At 41.5% G+C, this 27,667-nt stretch overlaps 1 protein-coding gene across 1 annotated transcript; it reads left to right on the forward strand.

The window, feature by feature from the left end:
* Positions 1-19,838: 19,838 nt before the first annotated feature.
* tbx20 (T-box transcription factor 20) lies at positions 19,839-26,803 on the forward strand. Its single transcript, XM_026372430.1, has 8 exons — positions 19,839-19,968; positions 20,989-21,223; positions 21,915-22,079; positions 22,440-22,548; positions 24,144-24,302; positions 24,643-24,719; positions 25,993-26,105; positions 26,321-26,803. The coding sequence occupies exons 1-8, from the start codon at positions 19,839-19,841 to the stop codon at positions 26,647-26,649; spliced, it is 1,317 nt and encodes a 438-aa protein (XP_026228215.1). The 3' UTR covers positions 26,650-26,803.
* Positions 26,804-27,667: the final 864 nt, after the last annotated feature.

Raw genomic sequence — 27,667 nt, forward strand, 5'->3', positions numbered from 1 at the left:
TTTCTTCAGAAGAACCCAGTCTCCTCCAAACAACATCCATCTATTTTGCATTATTAATTTTTTGCATGATTAAACATTTTGTGGGAAAAATCCTTTAAACAAAGCAGAAACATCATCTGCATGTTTATCACATGTGATGAGGGTTTAAGAAGGTCCTACTCCACCTTCCTGTCAGCTCATTAGACCTTTATCATGTCCCAGAACCTTTGTTGTTCGAGTCAGAAACACAGATCATAACAAGTTTAGAAATGAATTGACTTGGTTTGAGTTTAAGCACAAACAACGTGGTTAAATTTAAGGATTTTGCACCTGTTGCACACCTCATTATTATTATTACTAGTTATTAGGACATGTATGGTTTATGTGCACCTTTGGGCTGCTGCTAGGGACAGCTTGGCCCTGATGGACATACTTATGGCCATGATAACAAGTGATACACTAACAGCCATTTAAGGGAGTGATAACATGTCAGTCTGCTACGTTTTCTGGTTGAGGAAACAGAAACATTTCATTGTCTTAATTTGTGTTGAGACTTGATTTTCGGGTGCAGATATTTAAAAAAAAAGCTGTTTGGAGACATTAGTAATAAATGTTTTGCAGATTGATAAATTAAGTTTGTTTATTTTGACAACTTGAGTCGATGATGAATCAATGATCAAACTGCTTTAATGTGCATTTTATAAGAGTAAGTATTCTCCACAGGCCTTTTTTACTCTCAGTATTTGTCACTCTCCACTGTTCAAGATGGACCTACTGTGCTGGAGAAAGACCCACCTTCTTCCTTTTAAAAAACATCTTCAGCAGCATTTTCAATCAACAGAGCCTCTACAGCGACTGTTTGCTCTATTGTGTCTGTGATTTGTCATCTTCTCTTTTTGCTGCAGGAGACTTGGCCGGCGGACAGCAGCCTTTGTGCCGTCCTGGTGTTGAGCCCTGGTGAAAAGGCAACAGAGACGAGGCAATGAGCTAAGTGATATTTAGCTCTTTGCCTGCTTCAAACTGACACACACACACAACCACAAAGATGCACAGGCCTACGTACGGATCTTTAAAGTATCACACATAAAACCAAAAACACTCACATAGAAAGTCACGTCAATACACTCAGCAGCAGCCAGTGCTGCTGGTCGCAAACCCCTAAACAATCAGCACACACACACACACACACACACACACACACACACACACACACACACACACACACACATCCTCTGTCAGCCTGGAGTTGACGTTGACAGGCCGCTCTTTTGTCCATCATTCACCCACAGACGAGAGCACAAACAAGAAAGAGAGAGAGGGAGAGATAAAAGCCCTCCCCCCTGCCCGGAGTAATCCAATTACAGGCCTGCAAATTTGATTGGCGCCCCAGGAGTGTGCCTTCAGCTGTCCGTCATTAGCGACTAGAGTACAGGGGGGCTCACTGAGGGTGCTGTTAGGGTGGAGGGAGGTGTGTGTGTGTGTGTGTGTGTGAGTGAGACAGAGCAGGAGTTACACTTTATCTCTGGCTCAAAGACGTCTCCTCTGTCTTCATGTGCCAATGTCCGATGTATACCTCCCATTAGTGGCCATTAGAAAAAAATGAACCACTCTGAAAAATGCCTTTATTAGACATTTGTCAGATTATCAAACGTGCTGCAGATTCCTTTGCCAGGCTGCATTTCAGATGAAAAATACTGTACAATCACAGCAAGACTCAGTAATGGCTATAAATGAGATAAAAAAAACTAAACACTGTTATTTGTCTGAATAATCTCGAATATCCTGGTGATCTGTTCAGCTCAGCAGCAACAACACTAAAGAGGAAAAGAAGAGAGGAAATGTCAGAGATCTGGATGCTGATTGACTGAGCGTTTAAAGTGATGGAGACACAGAGAGGGTGGAGTTGATGCTGTAATCAGTAAAAGCTTCTGCGGGACTTATAACAGCCTCTAAGGAACCATTTGATCATATCTAGACTTTTATTTACAGATTTTTCAGAACACAAACAAACCAACTTTCACTGACACCTCATGTGGCACCTGTCCCACATGAGGTGGGATATTTGAAGCACCAAGAGAACAGTCAATTCCTGAAGTTGAACTGTTGGAAGCAGGAATACATGGCAAGCAAACAGATCTGAGTGACTCTGACAGGAGCCAAAATGTGATGGCTGTGGTCAGTACCCACCAAAAGAGGTCAGCAGGATCGTCAGTGCCCAAGGCTCAGTAATTAATGTGGGGAGTAACAGATAGTCCAGCACAAACAGCTGAAAAATGTAATGCCAGCCATGATAAGAGCTGTCAGATCACACTGCCCATGCTGACCCATGTTTACCGCTGAAAACACCCACAATAGGTATAAGAGAGTCAAAACTGGACAACAGAGCTCCTCTGATCAAATGTTTTTACTGACAGGACGCTGCCTTTAAGTTCTGCAATTTGAAACGGGACAAATATAGTGTGTAATGTTATTTTTTAACTATTATCTAATCAAACAGCAACGTTACATACCTGTTAAACTACCCCTGGCCGTGTAGTGCCCTGATGCTGCTCATTCAAAAACACAGACCTACAGACTTCACCTTCAACACCACAGGGTCTTTACAGGAGAACAGTGCATGAAGTTCGTCTATCCAAACACTATATTTACCACATACACATTTGTGGAATCTCGACTTTGTGATTTGAGTCTGGTGTGGGCAGATACTTCAGTGATAGTGTCCTCCTGCTTGTCAACATGACTTTGAGCAGGGCACCACTGCACTTCAACCGTTCAGGGGTCAACATCAATCCATTGGCACATTTGGGAAAACTGAGTGTGCTGATGTTGTACAGTAGAAGCTGGAAGCAGCTTTGTAGAATATAATCTGTGTTTAAAACTGACACTGATTAAACTGTGCACTTGGTTGATATCACATCTGATGGCTGCATGTCATTTGTCCTAATGGACTCTGTTATAAAGCTGTTATATACTTGAATGTTGCTATGGGAGCTGTGGGTGTTTGGTTTCTCTGTGGATGCCACCGAGACGCCAGCCATATCAGCGTGGTGCCTTGTATCTGCCGAAGGAAGATCAGTGAGGAAGTCACAGGCATGCCCCAGGTCTTATCTTTTATTGGCTGGCTCCCTGCAGGCTTATCTTTTATTGGCTGGCTCCTCCATCACGCTTATCTTTATTGGCTGGCTCCTCCTGAGGACAGCCTGTAAGCTGTGCAGGGCTGAGGTGGAGGTGGAGGAGGGCACTGCCAGGATGACTGGGACCGACACAGATAGGTCTATCACCAGTGTGGGAAAAACACACATCCCTGTTTCCACCCTCAGGTTGGAGAGACACAGACTACAGACAGAGTCAGTACTGTTTCTCATTTCCCTTCTTGTCACTTCCTTTACTTCCACCCTTCTTCTCCCCTCTTCTTCACATCTGCCATTGTTTTGACCCTAAGACCCATTTGTACATCACGTGGATGAAGATTCAGTGTGGACTGATTCAGATATTAGACATTAAGTAGACTGAGTGACAGAAAACACATGCACTGTTCATACTGGACCACACTGACCAGTTCATCTGAATCCAATCAGTCCAGGAATTGAATTGATTCAAGTTAAACTTTGATGCACACATTTCTGCCCTGATCAACCAGCTAGTTTGACAGTGATCACCTTTAACAACATCTGGAGAACCCATGATCACATTTCATTTAACTTGTACGAGTTATGGAGCCATCAAAACTGCAAATACATGTCTGGAACACTGCACACTTCAGTACAGACATTTCAGTAGAGTCACAGAAAGAATCTGCTGCAGCTAAAAAGTGAAGAGGTTTGGTGATGCCAGGTTCCTGAACAGAGAGTAGATTTGTGCAAAGCTTCTCAGCGAACAGCAGGATTCAAGATTTTTCTTTTCCTCTTTTTGTTAATATTATTTAAAACCTCCTCAGTATTCTTGTGAATCGTTTTGTTTCCCCGACCTTTCACAGACAGACACTGTGATGAACTGTTTTCAATCAACAGCCTCCTTGTTGCTCATCACATGTAGCATCACTGTCCTGTGTGCACACGTGTGTGTGAGTGTGTGTGTGTGTGTGGGTGTGTGAAGTGACAGAATAGGACGCTGCTGTTCTCAACACTTGTTTCCTGGAGTCTGGACTATCAGTGAGATAAACAGCAGATCTCCTTCGGCAGGTCTGTTACAGGAACTGCTGTTCACAGGCGTTACACAGTTTTATCATCCACAGGAAAGCAGATAACTGACCTCTGCAGACCCCAACTCAGTGTTAACAATAATTAGTGTTTTAAGAGCTACATCCAACAGGAGATGACTGAAATGGAGACACCTGCTCTGATCCACTGCTGCACAATTATCCACAAAATGATTTCTAGTCCGTGTGCTATATACATGAACAATATTATTATATTGAAATTAAAGACACGCTATGCTGAAGGTAAATCCTGCCAGACAGCAAGTTGAGCACTGCTACTGCTGTGACATTAGCTGCTTTATAATCACTGAGTTTGTAATTACTCTACTGTGCATGATGTGTAATAATGGTACTAACTACTGCATCAGTGTACCACACAAGAATATGATCCATACTCAGTCACATTTGTTGTAGTTGTGCTGATAAATTAGTCTGTGACTGTGCATTGCAAATGACTTTCCCTTACAACTAAACAGTTTCTTGTAGGGAACATAACTGGACCCTAATTATGTTTTCCAACATTTTCCATTAGTTAACATAATGACCACATGTTCACAACTGTAAACGGCCAATTATTATTATTTTATAACATTTTTAATAACACACAAAAACACAATCTTCCTCCAAGATGTATTTTTATTTTTTTCTTATTTCAGTGCCTTCAGTGTCACTTCAATTTTATTCCTGCACCTTTTTCAATTTAATTGGAAAATTAAAAAAAATCAATTTAAACTAAAGACACAAGTATGACAAAGACTAGAATGCATGAACTTGGCAACACATATTGACTTGCAAAGTTTGAGAGATTTGCATTTCTCCCATAGGCAATATGTGGTTACTCACACGTGAAGGAATTTCCTAATTTAAACATTTTTACAATCATTACAAAATATTTCAAATATGGTTCCTTGGAAGTTAAAGGTACAGGTCTGTATGCATAATATGTAGCATGATTCCCAAGATGCTTTGCTGCTCTGTATGTAGTGTTGCATTAAGTGTCCCCCCAGCTAAACTGAAACAAACACATGTTTCTGCATGTTGCATTTAGGATTTTACTAAATCAAACATCACAGTGAATCCAAATAAGAATCAGCATCTATTCACTGCCTGCTCTCTGTCTCCGTCCTGTCAGCTCAGCGTGGGGGGATGACACCCTTTCTTGCTCCCGCCACTCACGGTCCCTGGACCCCCTTATCAGCCCCCCCGCCTCCAGCCAAAAACACCCATGTCCTCCATGTCTCTAAAAATCCTGATAAGTGTGCTCATGTGTGTGTGTGTTTTATGATTGCGTCTCGCTGTGGCCCCTGTCTGTCTCCGTGCCTTAAATGACATCACTGGACCAAACAAAATAGGGAAGTGTGTCTGGAGAGGGTGTGTTGTCTTAAAGTTGCCATGACAACAGCATCATCCATCCCAAGGGAGGGAAAACTGGAGGCTTATCACTGAAAAGCTTTTAAAAGTGAAAAAAAAAAAACTGAGTTGAGGCTTCAGGAAACAGAGGCTGATGGGTAAATAAGTTAACCAGGATCCATCTCTGCCATTTACAACCAGTTCCCGTATTCCCTAATTACTAACTGAATACAGTGTAACTGTATGTTTGTGTGTCTTTGTGAGGTCGGTTTACAGTTTCAACATTTAGATGATTCAGTCATTCATTATATTTGGCTGCTGAAACACTTAATTTTCTCTTTGAGATGAATGATGTACTCAGAGGAAGGTTTGCCATTTACATGCACATTAAAAAACAAAGGTTTCCAAAAAATATTGAAATATCTCAAAAAAAACATTTTTGCACTGAGATGAAAAGTTGCAAACGTGTGTAATAGAAACGTAGTTACCCGACTTAGCACTGATGAAATAAATGATGTTTGTGTCTGTCTGAAGAGACGAAGACGGCAGCTGTTAAAATGGGAAATTCTAAATAGATCAACTCACCAAAAACATACTTTTCCAAAGAGATGTTCCAGTAGATCCAGTCGATATTGTACGACATGAGATCATGTGGACGTTCTGCTGGAGCTTGATTTCTTAGATTTTAATCTTGTACTTATTTGTTCCTTGATAAAATTCATGAATAAACAATGAGGAAAAACTTCAAAATGTCCACACACACTTGCTTTATTCTGCCCATAAAGCTGCAGAGAGAGGAATATGTTTCCATGCGATGACATAAATGACAGAAAAAAGTTGGGACATTATAAAGAAATCATCATCAAAATGTATTTTTCAAAAATCACAAATGTAACTACTGAAAAATGGAAAGCTCAAAGTGCAGAATCAGCCATTAACAATCAGTGTTATCATACAGTACATGCAGGATTTAATTTTGGAAATTGGTGCATGAACAGAAGGAGCAGCCTGATTTAGATGAAAAAGCTATAAGGTTATGAAGTTTACAATCTTCTAGAGTATAAAGTAATTTAAATTTTAATTTTAATTTTGCACCTGTGTCAGTTAATTATCTTTGTAAAGGTAAAATATTCAGACTAATAAAGTAGCCAGTGAATGTCTCTCTGTATCTTTATGTAATGAAATAATCGAGTATTTTCCCGTTCCTTCCTGTTGCCACAGTGATCGCTTGTTCTTGTCTCTTTTTCTCTGCGTCGCCTTGTGTCTTTTATCCAGTCTGATAATGAAATCAGGACTGACAGAGCGCCATGACAAGCTGCAGCTCTGTCACCTCATTGGCCGATAAACAGGAAGTCATTTATGCAGTTTTTACATAAGATAAACATGTATTGAGGGTCAGTGCTCTAATGTTGAGGTTGTAGTTCTGCAGATACACAAATGTGGGAAAAATACACACACCTAAGAAATGACACAGTAAATACCTTCTCCATGTGAACACTCACACTGTGACGCACCAACCAGACATCGTCCTTATCTCTTGGCTCCTTGGCTGCATCTTGACACACTAACCATGCACAAATATGGAACGAGCAAAGCAGTGTCAACAACATCCCAGTCATCCCAGTATGGATCACGATTCACACACATGTTGGTCTTTTTACATATGTCACCTTTAAGGCAAGTGTTCAACACGCTGTACAACACCACTAACCTATGATACAGCGTCATGTGTGTTTGCTCAAACAAACCAGACAAATACAAAACAGGGCAGATGTGCAGAAACACACACAGATGCAACAGAGACACACACTGTACACGACGTACTCCAGCAACTCACACACTCAAAATAAACACACACATGGGCCGACTCACAGTTCAGCTTTCGCTTTCCTACTTGAACGTCGAGACACTCTCACTCTCACAGTCATCACACACCCAGACCTGCCCGGTCCGCCGCCCCCTCCTCCCTGGGAAAGGCTGAGAGGACAGCAGGCTGTCACTGTTAGCGTTACATACCACTCAGAGCGCGCTCAGATAAGACAAGCAGAGGAGCTGAGTCCTTCAGAAGACCACGACCAGATCCTGACTGAGCTGCTGACATTGCTGACAACACATTTCTAAATCCTTCGAACACTTTCTTTTTATTAATTTAACATTTTGTCCCAATGTAAAATTCCAACATTACATCAGTTAGTGTGAGTTTCCTGTGAAACATCTGGATTTTAGCTAAATGTGTCTCAATCAGACAGCAGCCATGCGCCTTTAATTGCAACTTTGTCATTTCGTAAATCTTTGATTCACGTCTGATTTTATTTCGTCTTTGAGTTCAGCTGTTATCATCTTAACCACAGTCAGCTGGGACCTGACAACGGAGGGAAAGTATGAGGAGCAGAGCGATACGACGATAACGGACGAAGTGCTCAGTTCTCTTGTTCACTAATTTAAGGACTTTACTAATTATGGCTCACTAATGGGCTGTAGAGCTGCTATTAGGATTGGTGAGATAGTTTATCTATGCACAGAATACACTGATCTGAGACAGACACACACACATTCCTGCTGCCTTAGCAAGAGGGAACATGTCAGACTGTCCTGAGCAGGTACTGAATATTTATTCCAACCATTTTGAAAAGAAGAAATATATATTATTTTTATACATTATTTACATTATATTGTATTTATTGATTCTTTCAAAATGGAAATCTGAGTTAGCAACATTCAGAAACAGGAAACACGAACATAGAAACACACAAATGTTAGAACAAATATATACTATAATGTACTAGATCAGTACTTGAGTGGGTAAGAGGCACAATAATAAGGAAAAACATTTAAATATGTAAATCACATTATATTCGATTCCCACATTAATACCAGTGTCTTATTATAAGTGCAAAAAATGTTCTTCCCATGATACAGTGCTTCTGTCTCATTGGGACTAGAAACAGCAGAGTTAGTTTGATGGCTGGAGCTTCATCACCTCTCTGAGCGCTTTGAAAGTTTCACTTTGGAGGTTGGACTTCAAATTTCACTCAGAGTCTTAAATATCAAAACCACATCTACAGAAGGTGCAGGCAGTCCTCTAATATACTAAATTGGTTCCTTGAATCTTGCACTTGATAGTTGAACTCCAAGACTCACCCAGGACTGAACACACCAACTCTAAACTTCAGAGCCGTCTTCTAACAAACTGGTCGGACTCATTTTCTGAGCATTTGAGTCTCTGGCTGCTGGATTTCAAAATTCACTGAGTCTAAAAAGTAAAATTCATGGTTTAAGTAAAGTAAAGCCCCCCGACAGCCTGAACTAGCTGTAGAAACACAGTAAACTAATATTTATTAAAGGTTTTGAGTTGGGTGAAGCTATTAGGAGTTGGAATTTAGTGTAGGGCCTGACTCGGACACAACAGACTGAATAATGGGGTGGTAACAAAGTGGCCTTTCAGTCTAAATATGAGATTCTTGAGTCTGTCTCTCTGCTGATCCTGCAGCGTGGAGCTCTGAAGTTTTATCAGAGTCCTGGAGGGTGCTATGCTGTGAGGTCAGCAGGTCACAGTGGGAGGTCCGGGGTTCAGGGACAGGCTGGCTGTCTGTGAGCTAATCCTTCAGCACACACACACACACACACACACACACACACACACACACACACACACACACACACACACACACACACACACACACACAGCTGGACCTGACCTCTCTACCACCAACAACTTCACAGACTGGACCAGAAAGTCAAGTGTGTGTTTATAAGCGTGTGTCTTGATGGTGTCTGTGCATGTGTTTGTTACAGCTGAGCCCTGAAACACACGGTTTACTGTGCGCCTGCTGCAGTAGTGTCCATCACTCATCATCAGACCAGAGGCTGCTGCTGCTGACCAGCTACAGACAGGGAGGCAGGCCAGGGGTCAAAGGCCGCACTAAAACAGAAGTCGGTGGCCACATCTATCTATCATCACTCCAGCATACTGCACCTCCTTTTCAGAGTAGAGTAAAGGAATTGTCAGCACAGAAAAGCCGGAGCTATCAGCACTTATTGTTTTATTTACTTATTTATTTTATTGTTTATATCTCATTTCACGCTGCTCACATCAGGAAAACAAATACAACGATCTGGCCTCAAGCTGTATAGTTTTTATTGTAAAATATAGAATATCACCAGATGTATTTGTAATTTCCACACTCAACACACTATTTCAACATTATGAATAAAACGTCCTGCAGGACAGAGAAGAACAAAAAAACTGAATGTGTAGAACTTGGATGACAAGAGAAGTTAAACCAGTACATACACTACGGCTGAAAAGTTTAGGATCACTTAGATATTTTATTGTTTTCCAAGGAAACACACACAAACAAAACTAGCAACAGAACAGGACATGCTGTCACCTGTCAAATATAATTTCAGGATAAGCTGATCACATTTCACCCCATGCTCCGTGGAGCATCTCCCTCACGATGGCTTGGCTTAATGGAGTCTTCCTTTGTACCAAACGGTGAAGCTGCTCCCACAACAGCTCAACAGGGTTCAGATCCAGAGACTGTGCTGGCTGCTCTGCTCCAGTCGGAGTTCCTGCCGACTGCGTATTCTTCAAATGTTGGGTCATTATCCTGTAGCAGGATGCTGCTGCTACTTACCGGTTTCGTAAAATCTGTTAAAACCCGTTTTATACTGACAGAGCTCTGCACCTTTGGAAGAGTGAAGCCAGAGAAATCAATTGTGCATCTTTTAAAACCTGATCGAACATGATTTTTATGTATGTGATTGATTTTCATTCCTCACATTAGAAGTATTGGCTGACAAAATGGACGCAAATTTTTTTTGTGTCACGAGTTTGGCTGCAAGGATGTGTGACAACATGTAAGTGTTATCAGACAGATGGACTTTAAGTGTGTCTGTGTGTGTGTGTAGGCAACCATGCAGAGGTGCTACTGTCTATGGTCAGTCTACCATAGATTTTAGCAGCAGTGTGTCCACTGGGCATTACATTAAATGTGTATGAGTACATGCATGTACAGTATAGTGTGTACAGTGTATGCACAGGCACATCCCAGTCAACTGTGAGGTTTTTCTTTATCTTTTATATCAGTAGTTTCATTTTTCACACTCCAAAATGTTGCACAGTTGAAAAATACATACATTATCTATCTAAAACACACTGAATTAAACTAATGTGTTTACTATGATAGTTGGCTGGATTACAGATAAGATGGAAAATAATAATTATCCAAACAAACTAAATGTCTGTGATTCAATTTCAAAAAAGGAATTCTCATTTACCTTAATACTGACCTATTTTTATTATTAATATATTTTATTATAGGTGTTATTCTGACACCTAGTTTTAACCACTCACTTCACTGAAAAACTTATTTACTGACAAACTGGAGCTCAGACTACAAAGCCGAGTTTCACTTCTAGCTTTACTCTGCTCTGTTCTCCAGCATGATTGACCACACTCAGGCCTCTAACATCTACGATGAGAGCTCAGAACCATGATTGACATGTGACAGGTCTTTAATAACTTGTGTGACACACTGTATACTGACCAATAGTCCAGTGCTTACTTATTCACTGGAAACAAACCAACATGAATTTACATAGCTTGTCACTCATTGTAAACAGTCTGTTGTTGGGTTCTTCCACACACAGACACACACGCTGACTCAGGTCCAGTCTCTGGGGGCTGCAGCTGTTCTTAGCAGCTGCTTCATATTTCTGTGACACCTTTTCAGGAGTGCTAATGCTGGCGAGGCATATAACAGCCAACAGGCTGACTAACTGCTGCCAGGAAACAGTAATGGATGGTTGGACGGTGACTGAAGGGGCCGAGGGAGGAGGCGACGGGGTGAGGAAGGATGAGGGAAGATGTTGTTATGGAGGGGGGGGGGCGTTCATCCCGATCCCATGGCGGCATCCCCGCTGCGCTGGATGAAAGCACCCTGACCATCCGTCGTCGCGGTAACTAATTTGCTGAGATTTTCTGCTCGACTGGAGGCACGAGGAAGACCCCCCCCCCCACCTCCACCCCCAACTCCACCTGATCATCAACTCTCCCTCAACACTCAGTGTTTCCACCTCTGTCCTCCTGACTCTGTTGTTTGAATAGATCACAGTCGAGATTATGAATATTTCTTCATAACATTAAACACCAGGAGAGTTTATTAAAATAAATCTCGGCTCTTCTGCTCCTGAGTGTCCTCAGTGTTGGATGTTTCAGTGTGGACGTGACCTGCACTTCCATCCATTGTCAACTCATCATGTTGCTCGAACACACAGCAGCTAACACAACCTTTTCTCTTCATCTCCTCCCTCCTGTTATGTCCCAGCCACGTCATGTCGATAATATTGTCTAATCACTGCGGCGGTACCGTTTAGGGTTCAAACAGGTCATTGGCAAGAAGCCATAATCCTCTTCTTGAACTCTGACCCTCAATGGCCATTTTAATGGGGTCAAATAATGGAAGCGGATCACATCCCATCCTGACCAGTCTCGCAAACTGTGACGGATGTGAGAGGAAGAGGGATCTTTACTCCAGGAGATCAGCAGTCATGTACCTGGGGTGGATCAACATGAGGATTAAACACAGGATCAATAATATTGATGAGGATGCTGCAGGAGAAATTGTCGCTTACCATCCGTTCATAAAACCCCCCCGGGAGGCAACACCTGCATGTGTGTACGGATTATTAACAAATGCATGGGAACTGCAAGAAAAAGCAGTGTGTGGCTTACAGTGTCATGTTTGTATGTGCACAAGTCTCTACATGTGTTTGTGCATGTGTCTAAGTGTGTATGTGTGTGTCTAAGTGTGTGTGTGTTGTGTGCATTATGGTGTAACTAAGCGCAGATAATTCCAGGCAATAACAACACTTGGACAACAATAGACCTTTTCTTGGGGTTGTTTGGCTCTCTTCCAGTTTCCCCAGTGTTATTTTAGCAGTGATGCTAATCCCACTTCTAGCAGCGTTCGGTTGGCCCAACAGCAAAGACGAACACAGACCATGAGACTGCAAGATTACGGCTTATAGAGGGTTTTTTTCTGTCCCACACGTAGTTCATATGAGTTTATGTGGTTTGCAGGAAGCTCGTGAGTGTGTGGACCTGGTTCATGTAGGTATAAAAAGTCTTTATTAGAGCTTTTTAACTGTCTAAGTGAACCACACTGTAGTGAGGTGGCAGCCTGGAGCTACTGTGACTTGTACTGAGCCTTTAGATTTATCACATGGAATTAAGTGATCGTACATATTCCCCCAAACATCAGCAAAGGTGTATGCACCTGTGTGATGGTACAGCTATTTACACTTGTGTACGTAACGGCCTCAAATGTGTTTTGGATTATTTAGTTCGAGCTAAACCTATTTGTGTTTGTGGAAAGACGCATTTTCATACAAGTCTCTTCTGTTTGGTCTTTAGTGCGACACTGTCTTCTTCTGACTGGCTCTTTTAGACAGTTTGACTCTACTACATTACAAACAGATGCTGAGATGAGGAGGGAGATTCGAGGAGGTGATTCTGAGTTATTTGTTGTTTTGAATAAAGGTTAAAATCAGTTTTACCAACAGGAGCTCTGCACATGCGGCGCCTCTGCTTCAGACAGATTTATTGATATTAAAAAACATTAAAACATGTGGTCAGTTTGTCCTCTAAACCTTTATTTTCAGCCTGAAATTATAGCATTTCATGATCATTTAGATATGGTGTGGTACAATAAATGCAGAGGAAGGAGCTGACTTCATATGAAAGTTTAATATCTACAGTACAGTTGATGAATCTCCAGATTCACTCTGGACTTACATATGAATGAGAATTTGAAATGGGATCGTTAGTTTACAGATAACAGACATAGAACATAGAGATAATGATGGAAATGACTACAAGTTAGATTCACAGCCTCTTATGTCAACAGTGTTTTTTATCCTGGATTTATTCTGAGGGGATATTAAATCCTAATTCCAGCATCTTTAATTAATATTAATATCATCCATATCTCGTAATAGCGAGGTCGACATCTGACCTAAAGGTGTTTCAACTGATTTAATATTTACAGATTCTATTTACATGCATTTTAAGGGGTGTTACATAAGACTATTTGGATTCTCTTTAAGAAAGGGAACTTTATAAGTTGTACAATGACTTTGACTTTAACTTTTGAGCCCTGGTGTGAAGCTTCCTGTGAGCAGATCGTCTTCTCTCTTTTTGCCAGAGTGAAAATGTGTAGAGCTCAAGTGTGGACTTCTGAAGTTCAGGTCAAACTAATGGAAAGGCACAGAGGTGAAGTCCACAGTCTAACATGCAAAGATGACTCTGGCCATATTTAGAGATGTGACTCTTGGCACATTTCAGAAACAGCCTCCCCAGGGGGTCAACGGGGTCGATCCAGTCTGCAGAATCACAACACAATTACAGCACTCCTTCTTAAAGAGATGTCCGAGGAGGTTTAAGCACAGTGTGCTTGGGGTGTACTTCTAAAATCCCACTGCTAGCTTTTAGCACCACGCCCCTGCTGCTAAAATCTCACACTATGCTGCAAAAAGGATTCGGGTGTTGCAGTAAGCGTGTCATGAGCCTCTCGCTGTCTGCGTCTGTCACGCTCTCTCCCCGACAAACACTCTGAGGACACACAGCCTGTAGATGTGCTTTAATCTTCCTTTTTTTAACCACCGACCTCCTCAATTATTCAGAGGCAGTGTGGAGTCAAACATTCCCATTTAAAGGTCTGACACTTGTTTGACCAGCTCCATGTCCAATAGTCGTGTAGAGACAGACAGAGCAGATGGCTGAGGGATGGGTGAGGAGGACAGAAATGATATCATGTTAAAAGACAAACTGAGGACTTTATTCCAGAAAGAAACACGTAGGTTGAACTTCTTCTGCTGCTTGTAGATAGAATAGAGCCTACACCACATGTAAACACCACCAGTCTACCTGGTTTTCATGTGTTCCTGAAGCTCAGATTCATCACAAACAAAACCTCCACACCCCTGTTCTCCACCTTTCTACATGCTCACTATGAAGAACCTTTAAAAAAACATCCATTACTTGGCTTAAAAAATCTTCACGTGTGGCTTCATCAGTGCTATTCTTACGAATGCTGAGCTGGGCACAGACCTGCTGGTATTCCACATTAAAAGTACAGGTCTGATCATATGATCTCAAATGTCTTCATGAGCTATTTGCTGAAATGTCAAAAATATGAGGTAAATAATGTAAATATGTTATTAGACCCAAAAAGAAGATGAATCTGTTCCTACACACCATCCTATGTTTCTTTCTACCTTTTTGACAAACCTGTTTGTTAAAGCTTGTTATGCAGGATGTGAGCAGAGGAGGGACAGCGGTCTGGTAGGGGGAGGGAGGTTTGGGGGGGATGAGTGGAGACGTCGGTCCTGCATTTGAACTTAACCTGGCTGTGGCCCAGGACTGACGCAGCAATTAGCACCAGGGATCAGCTTCAAAAAGAACGGCGCAGTGTGAAGCTGGTCTAATTAGTCATATGAACGGAGGCAACAGACCGGCCACTGCATGCCTCAGGTTGGGGGAAGTGTGTGTGTGTGTGTGTGTGTGTGTGTGTGTGTGTGTGTGTGTGTGTGTGTGTGTGCTGAGAGGTGATTTAGTGCAGTCAACAGCAGGTGATTGAGAGTCCACGTTGGCGAAGACATGCTTCAGATCAAAGCTTCGTTACATCAGCTAACGTGTGATCTAATATGATGGTTCTGAAATAAAAGCAAAACATCTCCACTGGGTCTCCGTGACACCTTTCCTGTGGGATTCTGTGTTTTCCTTTTTTTTCTTATGGCTGGTGTCCTAGGACCGTCGGGTCTCGTTCATAAAGTGCCATAAAAAATGTATTTTCAGGTGTTTGAATACAAAAGGTGTCTGGAGCATTCACAGTGAGTGAGTAGGAGTCGATCCACTCACAACAATAAGGAAGATGTTTAGCTACTGTGCTTTCTGGTGTTGTACTGCGCTTAAATACTCAATGCACTGTTTCTAATCTGGCTCTGTGAACAAAACACTGTGACTTCTGCAGTGTGGTTTTTGTGTCACGTTGCCCTTCCTGCACCTTCTGCACACTGCTCTCCTGTCACGGTCCAGCTCAAAGCTGGACAACAGAGGGGACACCACATGAGTTCTAACTAAAATATGTTGTTTTACATAACTAATAAGACAAACTAACATAAAGAGAAACCAAAGAACACAACCAAACAGAGAGTCAAGGAGGAGAAAGGGGGAAAGTGTCTGACCTCCTGTGTTTATACTGCAGCCAGAACAGGTGAGCTGAATCCCACTGACGACCCCACTCCACCCACCAGGCTCCTGTGGAGGGAAAGGCTGCACAGAAAAGGTCGTCACAGCCCTCAAAAACAGTAGTTCCCAAAATGTACACACCTCACACATGCTCCTGTTGTGTGCTACCTGTGTGACATGACCACTGACGCCTGGTGAAACTTCCCTTGAAGGCGTACAAAGATATTCTGAGACGTCTGCTCTTCAGTCCTTCTTCACAGATCTACAGTAGGTTTGTGTTTCCAGTAACAGATTGATTGTAGCTGGAGTTTAATGTGTCCATCTCCTCAGATAACAGCCCTCCGTACCCCTGTCAGCCCTCAGGCGAGTGCTGCGCTGTAATATGCAGAAGTACCTGCGATAATGGGGATTTACATTGGCAACACAGAGCTACGCACATAAATTAAATGTATTCCTGTAGGCAAATAGTCGCCCCTGCTGCCTGCTCTGTAATCTGGTAAAAAATCATCTGGGAGGTGAAAGGGTAGGGTCACAACAACAGCCATTTCATTACTGTGGCGTAAATGTCCCCGGATTGAATTCAATCACAGAGCGATTATTTTTCCTCAGATTCCACTCTGCAGGGAATTGGCTGCTGTTTGCTGCTGACCTTTTCACGCCACGGCCATTTATCCCCAGGAATAATTGTTCAAATGGTTTCGCCGTCATATCCCTGAGTGCTGCGGCTTGTGGACCGTCGTCCATCCCATAATCTCCTGCTACTGACGAACACTGAACCGCTCTCATTCCCAGGTTGGTGTGAAACTCCAAAGAGAGCTCTGTTATTTCATCTTCCTGCTTTCCAACGTAAATAGATCAAGTTAACTTGAATTACTTGAAATGATTTAATTGCTTCTAGATTCTTTCTCCTGTGAACATCGCTGGTCTTTTTATTTTGACTTTGCTTTGAGTGTGAGGGCAGCTACAGTACATGGATTCATTGAGTCACAGCGTGCTCTAATCCAGCTTTGCATTTACACATCAGCACTTTAAATTAAAACTGAATTATTTAGTCCAACATTTGCTCTGATTTTATGCTTTTGATAAACTTTCTTGGACACATAGCAAAAAGACAAATAATAAAGATCAGATCATCGTGAACTGTTGTAAAATAATAAATGAGTAATTACTGTATTGTTAAAGATCTATTGTACTTTTTAATAGTCTGCTTCACTTTTGGTTTTATTTTTTAACCGTTGAACTTAAACCACTTATGTTGAAAAAGGATTTAATGAATCCTTTTGGAAAACTGAGACTATTTAATTAGTAGATTTGGAAAATAATACTTTAAAAGGCACAAATATAATTATTCATTATTATTATTATATTGTTATTTTTTTACCTACGTACATACACAACCTTTCTCAATCTTACCCACGTTTTGCAGCCAGCTGGCTTCGAACTATCACTGATTACTCAACCACCTAAAAACGATTCCTCCTTCATTTCCCTGTTTCCCTCTGGATGTGACTCATCCTGTGTTCAGCTGTGGAAGGCACCAACACCAGCAGCCTTTCTGTTTTTTTAAGGCTGCACCAGCCCCTGAAAGTGTGAATAATATTCAGTAAGGAGTAAAGGCTTAAGTGGGAAAGCTTTTAGCACATTATGCACTGGCAATTGCACGGTAATCGAATTTGCCAGTGCAGGTCTCTTATTAAATATCTGCAGCAGCGGATTTGCATTCAGGAGTCTCCTAATGGGCTTAGCTGCTCCCAGGATCTCTGGCTCGGTATTTATGTGAGCCTCCATCTCTCAGAGAGGAGAGGGAGTGACATTGAGGATGAGAGATGATCCCCACACACACACACACACACAAACACACACACACAGCTTTGAAAAAAATCTGAAGTCAGCATTTCAGGAACGTGATGCCTTCAGGTGCTCCCTGTGAACTTACGATGAGACTTTCTCACAATCAGACGTTCCAGCTTTTGAAAAATGTAAACTTTTGTGTGATGCTGCTGTAAACTGTCCAGAGCAGAGCAGTGGACAGTAACAGTGGAGAAACTGAGCCTGGAAACGTGCCGTGTGGACTGAGTCTGCACACGGATCTGTTGTCTCCATTAAAACTAGCTGAGCTGCAGCACATCATTTAATAATGTGCGATTCCTAATGTCACAGTAAAACTTGTCTGTTTCAGCTGAAGGACCTGGAAGGTGAGTGTGTAAAGGTTCCTGCTCAGTGCTGCCTCTGCAGGCTGGAGCTCTCACACACGTCATGTTGTCAAACTATCTACTGTACATTGTTCTGTTTGGAGGTTCTGATGCTGCATTTTCATGAAGCTCAGTCCAACACCTGACGTGAAGACTCAAGACAGCTCAAAAGTATTTCATCAAACTTCTCCAGGTGATAGATCACGGTCTTCAATCTGTGGATTTGAAGTCATGAAGACATTAATACTCTAAGAAATATCAGGTTCAAATTAAATCTTACAACATCTTTATCCCACATGGCCAGAGACTGTCTTCTAGTTAGGGTTAGGGTTAAATCTACTGTTTCGAGTTGTGAGGCGTGATTAGACATTTTGTCAGGTCAAAGTATCTTTATTAGCTTTTAGTATCTTTATTTAACTGTTGACATATTTTAATATGGCTTCAGTTTTAAGGTACTGACAACAGGCCGGATTTAAACCAGTCACCAAACAGCAAAACAGGATTTTATTAGTCCACACACACAGTTGTTCAAATCTTTGGTCATTATATATGATCTTAATAATAAGTAGTACAGTAGGACATGAGGACAGTATATAGTGATGTTGTATGAAATAATTTACGACAGTTCCTGTGAATGTAGTCATTTTAAATCTTTTTCTCATTTTAATTTTTGACTGTAATTTGCTGCTGTAATGAGTGACTCTAGTGCTGCAGACACTAAAGGTTAAAACCCTCCAGTAAAAACAGTCTTACTGTGACGTGAAGCTACTTTCTATAATATTTAAATTTATTTGTTTTCATATCTCAGGAGCTCCTTGACCTTAATTTATATGCGCAACGCAAAGTGCTGCTGCCAGGTGAGAGAAAAGGTTTTTACACACTTCTTACACTAATTAATAACCGGACAAAGATGTAACAGGATTAAATCATTGTGATGTATTTTACAGTTTTGCATTTTCAACAACACCAACATAAATATATATATATTTTAAGTTGGCTAAAACACTTTTATTCTAAACTGATTTCTTTTTATTTGAAAACACTGAGACCAAATCATTTGTGCGTTTCTGTTTGTATTTTAGAGACGAAAACAAATCTTAGAAAAATAGGTTTAAAACATGAATAAATAAATTAAATAAATTAATTAAAACGTGTGTCTTTCTGTTGCTGCTTATCAAACAATCAAACGGCACCATCCTGAGCAGATGTCTCCAGGAAGATCTCTGTTGTTGACATTTGGTATTTGTGGGTCTCAACATCTGTTCTGGGGTGAATCGTGTTTCTTATTTCTCTTATTTTGTGCAGTGACACTGAAGAATTCCATTTGTCTAAGTGCGTTTGTCAAATCGCTCCGTCGCTGCCTGGATGACTGGATGAAATGAAAACCACCTCCTCTCCGACCACACTCTCCGTATTTTGGTTCCTTTAAATAAAATAAAAAAACTGACGGCCTCTGGTCATTTTAATTGGCTGCTCGGGATCGGAGCTGCTCTGGGGCCGCGGGAGTGTGACGTGGAAGTGGAGGCAGTGATTGGAGGGCAGAGTGGAATTATAAGGGGAGGGCGAACCGGACTGAAGCTTCCCAAAGAGCAGCCGGCCTCAGACCTGCCACTGAAAGACGCGCACTAACCTTCGGACTTCACCATGCATCCAGGCAGACTTCCAGCTCGACAGTGACAAGTGTTTCCAGTACAGTGAGTGTCCGTCCAGAGGAGCAGCCTGTGCGTAAAACCCGGGAGAAACTGCGCGTATCGACGCCGCCTTTTGCCTCCTCCGCTGGGAGCCGAACAGGCGGACTTCAGTGTTTCTGGAGGATTTTTTTAAACTTAAAACGGAATATTTTGGTTCAAGACTTTTCACCGACATGGAGTACACATCATCCCCGAAACCGCAGCTCTCGTCCCGGGCAAATGCTTTCTCCATAGCCGCCCTGATGTCCAGTGGGAAACCCAATAAGGACAAGGAGGCGGAGGAGAACACCATCAAGCCTCTGGGTAAGAAAGGAAAGGGCCGGAGTGGAGAACATGAACGCAACACCTATCGAGTTTAATACGAGTTCATTTGTGGGTTAGATTCCAGGTAGAGATTCCACCTGGACTGGAGAATAAAGTAACACATGACGAGGTTTAATCTGTGTTTAAGTTAATATTAAAGATGTTACTGTTGGTTTAAAAAGACTTTATTTGACTTAGAAATAAATAAAGAGAGAGACAGAGGAAATAAATCTAAATGTTATAACAAGAGTGCATGAAAATAAAATTAGATCAAATATGAACCGTGATGTGAGCGAAGTAAAAAAACAAACGTTCAAATGATTTACTTATAAAAAAGGAAATAAGAATTCAAATAATCATTTAGAAAAGTTCCGAGCTGTAATTTAACGAGATTTACAAAACAGCCTGTGACCAATGTGAAGTGTTGTGAATGTACAACAGCTTTATAAACGTTATTTAAAACAGGAAATGGAGACAGTGTGTGTTTTAACCAGAGATCTAAGAATAAACAGAACATCAGTCTGCTGTGTCTCTTTTTATCTATTTATTTATTTTAACAGGAGCTTTTGTCACTTGCAGCTTTAATGAATTAATTAATAGAAACCCACTGAAAACAGGTTGTTGAGCCAAATTAAATTTGAATTAGTGTCTGTCCATCGTTTAAAAGAAAAATAAAAAGCAGACAGAAAAGTTTGTATTACTTTTATAATTTAATGGAAATTATTAAACATGTCACTGAAATTCCAAATGTAAACTGCATATATATATATATATATATATATATATATATATATATATATATATATATATTATGACAGTTATTTTGTTTTATTTATTTATTGATTATCCTGCAGAGGTTTATTTTACATTTAGCTACTACAGAAATATAAAATGCATGTATTTAAACTAGATTCTGGTTCCGTGGCTTCATCCAAACGCATCAGTTCCATTTATTCATGTAAAACTTTTATAATCCGCTGTTTTAAACATTAAATCTTCTTCTTCTATTTACTCATAAAGAACAATTCGTGGAGAAGTCCTCCTGTAACCAGCCTCTGGCCGACATGTCCTCTCTGGACGGACACGGGGACTTCAGCGGGAGCGCGCCCGCGGTGTGCACGGAGCCGCTCATCCCGACCAATACCGGCATCCCTAGCGAGGAGATGGCGAAGATCTCGTGCAGCCTGGAGACCAAAGAGCTGTGGGACAAATTTCACGAGCTCGGTACCGAGATGATCATCACCAAGTCCGGAAGGTACCGACCCGAGACAGTTTGGACACTTCGATGTTAAAATGACTGAAGTTTAACAACAACAACAACAACAGGATCTGATTATATGATAAATACCAAATAGGAAATAAAGGAACAGCAGGAAAACATGTTTTTATATCATAGACAGAAATATGGAATAAAGCCTTTTATAAAATGACATTTATAACATTATGTTTGCAGCGAGGACACTGAGGTCATGAAGGTTATTAGTACACGTCACAAGCTGTAACTGACACTTGACAATATTTAACCTACATTTAAGATAGAAGAATATTTAATACCAAATATTTTATTAGTTTTATTTCTGCAGTATATAATATATAATTAGTTATTCGTTAATTACGAATAAATAAATAAAAAAAAAGGTTAAATATATAAATACACAGTAGAAAGGTGTAAGTGTGGACCAGTAAAGATTTAACTTGTTGTCCGAGCAACAGAAATGTTTTTGCTGCCACTTTTACAATAAACATTACAACACAACCCAGGAATTATTTTATTTAGTTCAAACCCAATGAACACACCTGAAAATACTGTTAACGAATAATGAGAATAATAATATTATTATTATTATTATTATTATTATTATTATTATTATTATTATTATTAATAATAATAATAATAATAATAATAATAATAATAATAATAATAATAATTGCCGCCTCTTCCTCAGGAGGATGTTCCCCACAATCCGGGTCTCTTTCTCCGGGGTGGACCAGGACTCGAAGTACATCGTGCTAATGGACATAGTCCCGGTGGACAACAAGCGGTACCGGTACGCCTACCACCGCTCCTCCTGGCTGGTGGCCGGCAAGGCCGACCCTCCTCTGCCCGCCAGGTACGGTCCCTCAGCCCCCCCCCCCCCACACACACACACACACGTGTCTGGTGTCTAACACCTGCTGTTATTATTATTATTATTATTATTATTATTATTATTATTATTATTATTATTATTATTATTATTATTATATATTTTAAGTACAAACTTTGTGTCGGATATAAATTAGAAAATTAAAAGATCCAAATCTTCAGCATCAATTTGTCCAGTTCGTTTATTCACTGAGAGGAACTGCAGCGTGTTTCTTATCATTTTAATTCTTTTACCTGGAGACACTCGCAGCAGACTTATTGAACTGTCTAATGAGGATCCTAAGATCTACCTCCTCACCTCGCCTCTCTCCCTCTCCGCCTCCAGACTCTACGTCCACCCGGACTCTCCGTTCACCGGGGAGCAGCTCATGAAACAAATGGTTTCCTTCGAGAAAGTCAAGCTGACAAACAACGAGCTGGACCAACACGGACATGTGAGCACTTGTTTTACTCTTTTAGAGAAGAAATAAATAAATAAAAAGAGAAAACACAGGAGGCACGACCTGAGTTCATGTGGCTGAGGTTCAGATGATGCTTTCAAATCGAACTTGTGCAGAAGTTGTTTTCAGGTCAAAGGTTCTGGTTCGTATTTATTTATGGTTAATATTGAATTTAACAAGTTTTAATTCAGGGTGTTCTCCAAATGAATACTACAACCTCGGAGCTAAATGGGCCTTCTGAAGACGATGGTCGAGCTTTGTCTCTCTGACGGTAGAATTAGTTTCCTGACTCGAGCTTTGCTCCTGAAATCCTCCTTTCGCTGAAGGCATCGTGACAAGTTCAAACAGGGAAGAGGCTGAAAAACATGTGTTTGATCCATTAATGAGCGAAGAGAACATCCTGAACCTCACCCAGGTCTCACTGCTGTGTGTGTTTGTCTCTCGTTGTTTTATTTCTTCCTCTGGATGTAACTGACAGGAGGCCTCTGGGCTTCGTACACGTAGCTTTTAACCATTTTCATGAAGTTTCCTGCAGAAATAAATCTTAGTAAAACAAATCATGGCTCATACAGACGAACAACTCAAATAAAATAAATTGAATGGATTATATTTAATATTATACTGTAAAACAAATAGACTCCATGTAGTGAGAGACATGTTTTATTATTATATTTATTATTATATTATTATTAGTGCAGCTGAAGCTCTGTGATTTTGATAAATACGTTTTTACATTCAGCTTCATTCACAATGACTTAAAAACTAAATACATGATTTGCACCTTTGCGGTTTTGTTAAAGGTCACTTGACAGAAATAAAGTAGACCTGTCTCTGTTGATGAGTTGTGGTAAAAGAACTCTTTAAATGATGAAAACATGACTTTTGTTCAGTAGTAAATTAGACTTCAGTGACATAAATAAAAGTGCTGCATGGAGCCGGCAGCAGCAGCATCTGAAGCTGAATTAAATTCTATTGTTTTAGTCTCTGAATCTTTGTCACTCGCCTGAATAAATAAGAACCGAGCTCACAACGCTTCACAGTTCCATCTGTATTTCTCTTATTTGTTAATGGACAGAGGTGAGAAGGGATCATAGGCCACATTTTGCTGGGCTGATGCTGATGCTGCAGTGTTAACTTCTTTATCGGCTTCACACTCGTCTCTGAGCCATGTTCGTCCTGTCTTCCCCGTCTGTCTCTGTCTGACTCTGTTTTTCTGTCCTTTCCACTACGGTTGTTGGATGTAAGGACTTTTTATCTTAGAGTAAAGAGTCACTAATTGAACGTGTCACTGTTTCTTTATTACTGTTGTAGATTTAACATTTATTTAAATTTTTCTTGTTTATTTGTTGGCAACATTTTTATCTCTTCATAAAATTCAAACTCTTATCTCTCACACGTCCCGTTCACTGTCTCTTGTTAGTTTTCTATTTTGTTTTATTGCATTTTCTTACTCACAGGTTTCTGTAGCATGTACAGGAGGCTGCCGCTGAATTTTACTGTGCAATCCAAATTATTCTAACTGAACTGATCTGAGCCTCATCTCTACGTCTTCCTGTCTCACCTTTAATTTGTTGTCGTCCTGTCTGCAGATCATCCTCAACTCAATGCACAAATACCAGCCTCGGGTCCACATCATCAAGAAGAAAGACCACACGGCCTCGCTGCTCAACCTCAAGTCTGAAGAGTTCCGCACGTTCGTCTTCGTCGAGACCGTCTTCACAGCCGTCACAGCCTATCAGAACCAGCTGGTGAGTGACTGATGACTGACATACGCCAGAGCTTCCTCCACACCTGTAACAGACAAACTCTAGTGTTAGTTGTGAAATTATTTTCAGATACTAAGTGTAGTGGCTGTTGTGGATCAGCAGGTGGATTTGACCCAGTTCACTTTAAATCGTAGATGTTCAATTTTTTTGTTCTTTGCAGGACGACAGTGTGATTAAAAGATGATATTAGATATTATTTTATATCTTTATCGCATCTTTGTCTGTTGAGGAAACAGTGGGAAAAGATTCTGAGAGATGAGCGCGTGGTGTAAAAAGAGGAGGAAGAACTGACCTTTGTCTCTCACCTGCTGTGTTTTCCCAGATAACCAAACTGAAGATTGACAGTAACCCCTTTGCCAAAGGTTTCCGGGACTCCTCCCGGCTGACGGACATGGAGAGGTACAGGGGGTTCCTTTGTCTCACTGCTGTTTCTCCTCATTAGGACAGAAGCTGTTTCCGTTTGTGTGAAATGTTCCGCGTTAGATCCAACATCTGTAGCTGTCACCGTCACTCTTTGCTTTACTTTCTCTTCGTCCTTCATTCTTCACAGCGTTTCTTTTACCTCAGATTTTTTATTCACATCTTCTCTTTAATTCCATCTTTCATTTTTTACCTGTTTGTCCTTCTCTCCTTGTTTGTTTCCTCCTTTTCTATTCTGTCTTTTTCTTTCTACTCTCTCTTTCATCTCCTTCCTTGTCATTTCTCTTTTCTTCCTTCTAATTTTTCATTACTCTTCCCTTCATTATTACTCATTTTATTTACTTTTTGTTTTTGATTTTATTTTACTATATTGTACGAACAGACACACTTTACAGTTACATACCCCCCTCCTGGGGATTTTTATGGACGCTGCCAAAACACACTCTTCTCGTAATTCCTGATTCCGGCACGACGGCCAAAATCAGCTGACAAAATCAAACCATCTGCCCATTTCCCTCAATCAAACATCCCAAACAGAGACTGTCGAAACACAGCCAGACACTCCTCGCACCCTCCTCCTCCTCCTCCTTCTTCTTCTTCTTCTGTCTCTTTTTTTGAAGGCTGTGAATTAGGCCTGATCAATTGATCTTCAGGGAGCTGCAGAAATCACATTAGTCTGGAGTCGGCCACTGCACTAAAACACACTGTAATTCAATTGGCTGCAGTGACTGATTGAAACCAGCATGTCCCGCCTCCCCCTTGCCTCCCTCCAGCCCTGCTGTGCATTGTGGGAGTTTGCTGTGGCCTCTGCGCCGGAGGGGTCTGACGCTGATAAAAACACACACATTTGTACTCCTCTGCTGACAGATATTGCACTTTCCTAACCTAATTGGAGGGAGGGGAGCTGCAGTGGAGGGGGGGGGCTGCTAATGTGGACGCATGGCTCTCATGATGCAGACCACTTGCCTGTCCGACCACAAACACACACACACACACACACACACACACACACTCTCTACCTCCCCCAACAATTTGCGTCACTGTGTTTGAGAAGTGCTGTCTGACAAGACTCAAATGAGCTAATGCACTTTGTGGGATAGTGAACACACACACACACACACACACACACACACACACACACACACAGAGGACACAAATATTCAGATTAGTCCTTTCCAGCACGAGCTGCTCAAACACTGACGGTGAAACAAAGAGATTTATTTTGGGGCTCTCTCTTTGGCTTTTGCTGCAGGGAAAGTGTTGAGAATCTGATCCACAAGCACTCATACGCCCGGTCGCCAATCCGAACCTATGCTGGTGATGAGGAGAACCTGGGCGAGGATGGGCACTCAGCACACACCAGAGGTGAGAAAACTGCTGCTGTTTGTCTTCTTAGACAACAAACTGCAGTAGTAATGAATGATTTCATCTAATTCATTACAGCATCTAAAGAAGATGCTGTAATGTTGTTTCAATATCAGCCTGTTATCCATCCGTTGTTGGACGACATGTAAAACATAGATCATCACCGGATTTATCATCCCATGTACCATATTTACATCCACCCATGTCTCCTGCAGGCTCTGCATTCACCGCCTCAGACAACCTCTCTCTGAGTTCCTGGGTCACCACCACCTCGGGCTTCTCCGGCTTCCAGCACCCACAGTCGCTGTCTGCCATGGGCACCACCACCGCCTCTCTGCCCCACCCCATCCAGGGCTCCCTGCCTCCCTACAGCCGGCTGGGCATGCCGCTGACGCCCACTGCTCTGGCCGGAACCATGCAGGGCAGCGGGCCGTCCTTCCCGTCCTTCCATATGCCCCGGTACCACCACTACTTCCAGCAGGGGCCGTACGCTGCCATCCAGGGACTCCGCCACTCCTCCACGGTCATGACGCCCTTTGTATGACTCCGCTGTGGGGAGGAGGTGGCTGAACCTCAGTCTGATGCTCACCCCCAATCCAGTGCAACAAGTGATTACTTGGAGCCAGCTCACCACTCATTCAGTTCGTATCGTTCCCTCTGGCCTTTGTAAATAGTTCACCTGCAGTGATGTAATAGTAACGACACAAAGAGGCGTGCTGAAGGCAAATCCAGAAAAAAAAGACAGACTGAAAGACTCAAGGAGCTGTGGAGACTCCACAGAGGTCCAGAGGGTTCTTCAGACTCTTTGACATTGTACAAAAACTTATGACCTCAACACAAACTATAAAACCTGATGCAAGATGATAAAGGAGCATGTTGGATCTCGCCCTTGAAGAACAGAATGTGGATCCTCAACTAAAACTCATTTTCACTATGTTCAGAAGACCCTGCCGCCCTTGAAAGATTTACAGTCACGACACTAAAGTTTTACAGGTGGCAGGGACGCTGCTGTTTGGAGAGACTCATCACAACAAGGCTCAGCTGAGTCCGAACATTTCAGCATATCACAGAGGCAAGAAGAGCTATTTCAGCTTTTCTGTGTTTTCTAGAAAGCCAGCCATATGTACAGTTCAAACCTTCACGCGCTGATGGAAATAATGTCAAAAAATATGTTAAAATACGTTGTACAGAGATGAAAACCACATTTACTCTTAGGAAAATTCTCACTATAGAGTGCAAAAAAATAAAAAAACAAAAACAGGACGCATGCTGACTGCAGTAGACAAACACTGGGTACATTTTAGATGGAATATAAGCTCCTCTGTGACAATGGTGAAGGATTTTTTGTTGGCTTTACAGGAAAAATACCATGGCTTGATACAGCACCACAAAGCCTTGCTGCTAATTTGTCCCGGTAGTCACTCATTATATAGCACTGACTAAAATCACCTGCAGCCTAAAGAGCATTTCCTCTGAACCACCATTATAAAAGAGAAGTCTGTGAAACAGCTGACAGGACAAAGACATTTTAATCCATTGAGGTTTTATACTTAGAACATTTT

This window comes from Anabas testudineus, chromosome 16 (genome assembly GCF_900324465.2).
Source record: "Anabas testudineus chromosome 16, fAnaTes1.2, whole genome shotgun sequence".
Lineage (NCBI taxonomy): Eukaryota > Metazoa > Chordata > Actinopteri > Anabantiformes > Anabantidae > Anabas > Anabas testudineus.

Coding starts and splice junctions, on each gene's coding strand:
- tbx20 (XM_026372430.1), top strand. CDS start 19,839: ATGGAGTACACATCATCCCCGAAACCGCAGCTCTCGTCCCGGGCAAAT. Junction 24,303..24,642: donor CAGCCTATCAGAACCAGCTG/GTGAGTGACTGA, acceptor GTGTTTTCCCAG/ATAACCAAACTGAAGATTGA. Junction 26,106..26,320: donor GCACTCAGCACACACCAGAG/GTGAGAAAACTG, acceptor TGTCTCCTGCAG/GCTCTGCATTCACCGCCTCA.